Source organism: Ursus americanus, chromosome 17, assembly GCF_024610735.1.
Source record: "Ursus americanus isolate L20-20 chromosome 17, mUrsAme1.1.p, whole genome shotgun sequence".
In the NCBI taxonomy this organism is placed as follows: domain Eukaryota; kingdom Metazoa; phylum Chordata; class Mammalia; order Carnivora; family Ursidae; genus Ursus; species Ursus americanus.
The window spans coordinates 9,675,847-9,681,846 of NC_142143.1; the positions used below are offsets into that span (position 1 = coordinate 9,675,847).

The following is a 6,000-nucleotide window of genomic DNA, read 5'->3' on the forward strand; positions in this document are numbered from 1 at the left end:
AGATTTATTTATTTATTTATTCGACAGAGATAGAGACAGCCAGCGAGAGAGGGAACACAAGCAGGGGGAGTGGGAGAGGAAGAAGCAGGCTCATAGCGGAGGAGCCTGATGTGGGGCTCGATCCCATAACACCGGGATCACGCCCTGAGCCGAAGGCAGACGCTTAACCGCTGTGCCACCCAGGCGCCCCTCATTTTGACCTTTAAATAGCCATATGAGGCAGACAGTACCCACTGTATATTACACAGCAGCAAGCCCCGGTGAGAAGAGGTTTCAGGGGGAGAGAGCAAGAGAGAGAGAGAGAGCATGGACCGGGGGAGGGACCGAGGGAGAAGCAGGCTCCCCGCTGAGCAGGGAGCCCAACGTGGGCCTCAATCCTGGAACTCTGGGATCATGACCTGAGCCAAAGACAGACGCTTCACTGACTGAGCCACCCAGGCATCCCCAAGAGTTTCACATTAAGAGAGGGCACAACCAGGATCCAAAAATGTCTCCCCAGACACTTCTTTCAGAAGTCACTAAGGACTGGTGCCCCCAGACTTTTCAGAGCCTGAAGAAGAGCAGACCTGCTCCTCCTGATGCAGATACTGGAAGGGGAATGGAGGGAAGTCGGCTTGGCCCTGTGCAAGGCATATCCATCGTCCCGTTCAAGTCTAGGTGAATTTTATTTTTCCTGTAGTTCAAAGGAGGCAGCTGAGGCTCGCTTGAGTCGAGGCCCAGGTTCCTCATGGCTCAACTGTACATGGGACCATTCTGGACTAGGAGGTTTGGGGCAGACCCATTTTGGAGAAAGCATCTAGCCGTTATTTTACAGGATTACTGCTCTAGGGTGGAGGAAGAGGCAGGCAGGGCGTTTTCCTGAGCTCAGAGCCCTGATTCTCCCAATGTGCTGGAGACAGGACAGCCGGAAGTCGTGGTGCTCTTGGCAGAGGCCCATAAAAATATCACTGCTTTAAATTCTGGCACCCAAATAAAGCACTATTGAGTAGCATAAAATACGGATCTTCAGTATATCTGCAAACTTTGGTATCTTAAAATAACACATAATATGTCAAGAAATTACAACTGGATTACAGATTAATTTTTTTCCCTTAATTATAACTTTTACTTATTGATTCATTTTATCACCTTGGGCAAGGGCACCCAACAGAGTCATGCTGGCCAGGTCCTTACTCTGTTCTAAGCTTTAATCCCCACAGCACTCCCGTAAGATATGGGGTGGGGTTGTCCTCATTTTATCACGGGGAGCTGAGGCTCAGAGAGGTTTAGTGACTACTGACCAAGCTCTTGCCTCTAGTAGACAGAAGAGCCAGGATTTGAAACCAGCAGCCAGACTCAAGGGCCTGACCTACAGCCCATTTTTAAGAGAAGTGGTAAGAAGTAAACTTAGGGGTGCCTGGGTGGCACAGTGGTTAAGCATCTGCCTTTGGCTCAGGGCGTGATCCTGGCGTTGTGGGATCGAGCCCCACATCAGGCTCCTCCGCTAGGAGCCTGCTTCTTCCTCTCCCATTCCCCCTGCTTGTGTTTCCTCTCTTGCTGGCTGTCTCTGTCTCTGTCAAATAAATAAATAAAATCTTAAAAAAAAAAAGAAGTAAACTTAATATGAAGAGAAGTTTTATCAATGTTTTTTCCTTTGATTAGAGAAACAGCCGCTGACACTGGAGTATGGCAGCATGGTTTGTACCCCACTGGTTTGGGCTATGAAATCTCTCCGGTTAAGAAGGGCTTATAAATACTGTTATTTCTGACATTCTAATATTTCAGAATGGAAGAAGAAAACAACTAATTCAGTTCATTTTAACAAGTATTCATTACTCTGTCCTCTTCCTTAAATATGCTTTAGCCACTTTTTCATCTGGCCAACTCCTACCTGACCCTTAAAGCCCAGCATGGGCAGCACCACCTCCAGGAAGTCTCCCCAAACTGCCCTAGTGACTGCCTACTTTGTGTTCCGTGCTTTTGCAAGCTTGCTCCACTGAATATGACCTACTTTAGTGATGGAATTTTCTGTCTCCCTCTCTGTACTATAAGTCTCCCAAGTTCGAGGACCTCGTCTCATTCAGCATCAAATCTTTTGTACCTGCTTCAATGGCTTGCTCATAGTAAGGATTCAGTGAATTTTTGGTGAAGGAATTAATGCTTAGCTAATGTGTGTTTAGCATTCAGCTTCAATTCATTGCTTGTATAAAAAATTGATCACATTTTACTTTGCCTCTCTATACCAATGAAGTGGGGAATCAGTCCTCTTAAGAGATCACACTGATTTAAATTTCTTTTGCTTATATTAATACACATTCATCCTTTAAAAATTAAATAGAGAGGCAGCTCTGGGGTCAGATCACCTGGCTGTTAATCCCAGCTCCTCCATCCATTACTAGCTGTGTGACCATGAGCCATTACTTAACTTCTCTATGTCTCAAGTTTCTTCATTTGTGAAATGGGAATGAAATAGTTAGTAGAGCATAAGTGGTTATGACGATTCAATGGGTTAACATTTGTAAAGCACTGAGAACAGCGTCTGATGCGAAGTAGTATATAAGTACGCATTAAATTAACTGATTAATGGGGCGCCTGGGTGGCTCAGTCGGTTGGGCATCTGTCTCTTGATTTCGGCTCAGGTCATGACCCCAGGGTCATGAGATATAGCCCCAGTGAGCTCCGCACACCGTGGGGTGTCTGCTTAAGATTCTCTCTCCCTCTACCCCTCCCCACCATGCACACATGCTCTCTCTCTTCAAATAAATAAATAAATCTTTTTAAAAATGTAACTGATTAACTATGAAAAGCATAATATAAGTGCTTATTAAATTAATTAGTTAATGGTTCAGCAAAGCTGGTTACATAAGATTGCACTCCTCAGGACCCCCTTTCCATTCCCCAGCAACACGTTTTCCACTTTCTTCACTGATTGTTTTGGTGTTTGCTTTCCTATTGCTGTCAAAAGATCATGGTCCTCCAGCTCCTTGATATTTCAGTGGTAGGCCTTGAGTTCTCACCAGGGAACACGAGGACTGGGTTCTGTCTCGTATGCACAACTTCCAATCCCATCCTCCCAGTGTGTTTCTGTGGTGATTTGGTTTGGATCACGAATCAGCACTGTGACACCGTCAACACAATTGCCGTGAGCCACGGAGATTGCTATGGTTTTTTCTCTTTCTTGTAAAACTTTTTGCTACCCCTGGAACTAAGTTTCTCTCTCTTTTTGATCTGCCTGTTTTCTTGCCTTTTTTTTTTTCTCATGTACTTATCACAACTTATCTCCAAATTCCCCTTGGTCATATAAATCTCCCCCCAGTACATTCAGACACATTACACAGTCTATCCATTTCACCTTCATTCCCCAGTCTTCTGACCAGTTTCACTCTGAGTGGTTGATTTTAGGCTGTTTATGTAACCCTGGAGACTCACTTCCTCATTCTCTTCTTCTCACTGGCCTTTTCATCTGTTTCTGTTTGTGTCTTTATGATTCATCCACAGGGAGGACATCAAGAAGTCAAAACCAACGCAGAAAAAGGAAGCCAGAAGCCAGCTTCCTTACCCCTCACCTTCTTGCTCACCTGAATGATGAATCTTTGTCCAAGAATTGGGACAACTTTTGCCTGAAGCCTGCCCGTGTTGTTGGGTTTCATCTAAAACAGAAACAACAAAACAAACAAAATAATGCCACAACACATTTAGTTGTTCCCAGTCCATGGGACAAAGAATATTAAAGTTCACTTCTACCCTGGGCCAAGGTCAGGATTTAAATCGAAGCTAAGTCACCTCATTCACTCATGCATTGACTTCCTAATTCTTTCACTCACTAATTAGTAGTAATACTATGGAAGGTATAATATTATTATACAACACAGTAATAGTAATCATAGGAGACATTAATTGAGTACTTAATGATGTGCTGAGTTCTCTGGTAAGTCCTGTTTAGACCTTATCTTGGTTAACCCTCCTAGTGGCTCCCCACAAGGTGAGTATTGTCACCTCCATTTCTCCCGGGAGGACACTGGGGTTTGGAGGGGTTGAGCAAGCCCTCTAGATGTCTATTTTCTACCATGCCTGCAGCAGTCCCTGAGGATACAGAGATGAATAAAGACGCATTCCCTGGCCTTAAGGCGCACACAGTCTGGAAGAGGGGGAAGGATGTAGGGGCCAATAAATACATTAATGCTTTGCTAGAAATCTGTGTGGAATCCAAGAGCCAAACGGAAAGTGACTTCCTTGAGACTCAGAGGTACAGGGGCCCATATGTGGAAGGAGCTGGGCTGATGGGTGTGGCTTTTATCACTAGGGGGTGACCTGGTCTGCGTTAGAGCAGTCTGCCTGGCAATGCCAAGTGGGAAGAAAACAAGCGGATGGCTATTTGCCTGAATCAAGAAGAAAATAAGTGCATTCTTGGGACCTCCAGTGTCTCCCACAGACACGTATATTCACTTGAATCGTCCTGGTGAAGAGATGGGGGAAGGTGATAAGGAAGGAGTTCAAGCTTTGGCCCCAGAAAATTCAGGGCTTTGAGTCCCTACCCTTCCTCAAAATAGATGTCTGACTTTAGGCCTAGTAGCTGTGTGACTCGACCTTTTCTGAACTTGTTTTCTTGAATGCAGAAAGGGAATGCCTGCCTAGCGGTAGTGTTGTGATCATGAAATGAGATAATTTACGCGAAGTTCCTGCCGCATGGTATTTCACTTGGTCATTGCTACCAGCTATTGTTGTTGTCATTGCGGTTAAGAAACATACACTTCTCCTGAAACCAGGACATACGGAGCACTTGCCATGTGCAAGGCGCCATACAAAATACCCAGAGCTTTCTCACACCTTCCCTTCCCATTATTCAAATTACAGTTAGCTCTTTATTTACAGTTTCTCTAAGGAGCCACACTCTCTCCTATTTCTGGGCCTTTTGCCTGTTGCTGCTTCTGTACGTGAAAATCCCGTCTCCCTCTTCACTATGAAGTCCCAACATCACTCATTCCTTCTCCTCCTTCAGGACCCCACATAGACATCCTCTCCTTCGGGAAGCCTTCCCTGATACACACCACCAGCAAAGTTGGCCTATGGACCCCTCCTATGTGCTCCCACGGCCTTTCATGTCCCTCCCTCTTGGGAGCAGTTACCATAGTGCATGTGAACGCCTGTCAGCCTATCTGTTTCTACTAGCCCCCTCCCAGAAGAAGGTCTCCTGGTTTTCTGGACCCAGGGCAAACCGCATTGCTGTCTTTCAGGACAATCCTTTGCACAGCTTGGGGCCAAGATCTCTGCACAGACCCCTTCTGGAAATTACTGAGGATTCCTAACCTTAGGCCCCTCAGGAAGTTCAAGATGAAAAGACCTGGGGCGCCTGGGTGGCGCAGTCGTTAAGTGTCTGCCTTCAGCTCAGGGCGTGATCCCGGCGTTCCAGGATCGAGCCCCACATCGGGCTCCTGCGCTGGAAGCCTGCTTCTTCCTCTCCCACTCCCCCTGCTTGTGTTCTCTCTTGTTGGCTGTCTGTCTTTGTCAAATAAATAAATAAAAATCTAAAAAAAAAAATGAAAAAACCTGTCTCTGCTCTTTGTAACTATTAAAAGGGAAAATTATGGTGAGGAATACTTTGCCCTTTATAAGGGGAAGGGGGTAGAACGTTGCAGGGAACTAACATTTAAGAAGCATTTACTGTAATGGATAAAACAAGTGAGTAATTGTGTAATACTCCAGTTCTGTCATTCCCAGTGTTGCTGAGAACCAGCGTCCTCAGCTGCAGAAAGGAAATTCCGACGTTGAACTAGAAGAGACGAAGTTAAAATCCTACTGCCCTGATTTTGAACTGATGATGAATTAAGGATGTATTTTATGTTTAAAAACAAACAGTTGCCTGAGTAACCGAGAGATGGGTTGTCTAAAGAGGGGAGGGGAGGAGAGAATAGAAGGGGTTACAAAGAAGTCTGAAGAAACTTTTGGGGCGATGGATATGTTCACTCTCTTCATTGTTGTGGAAGGTTCTCAGGTGTAGACACATTTTAAAAATGTGCACTC

The 6,000-nt window shown here is 45.3% G+C and overlaps 1 protein-coding gene across 1 annotated transcript in view; it reads left to right on the forward strand.

The window, feature by feature from the left end:
- The window catches only part of FAM227A (family with sequence similarity 227 member A), an 86,217-nt gene extending 80,749 nt beyond the window's left edge, over positions 1-5,468 (forward strand). Inside the window, exon 18 of the mRNA XM_087868702.1 lies at positions 3,478-5,468. Within this exon, the coding sequence (XP_087724828.1) occupies positions 3,478-3,565 (88 nt within the window). The 3' untranslated portion in view covers positions 3,566-5,468. The remainder of the gene's footprint in view (positions 1-3,477) is intronic.
- Positions 5,469-6,000: the final 532 nt, after the last annotated feature.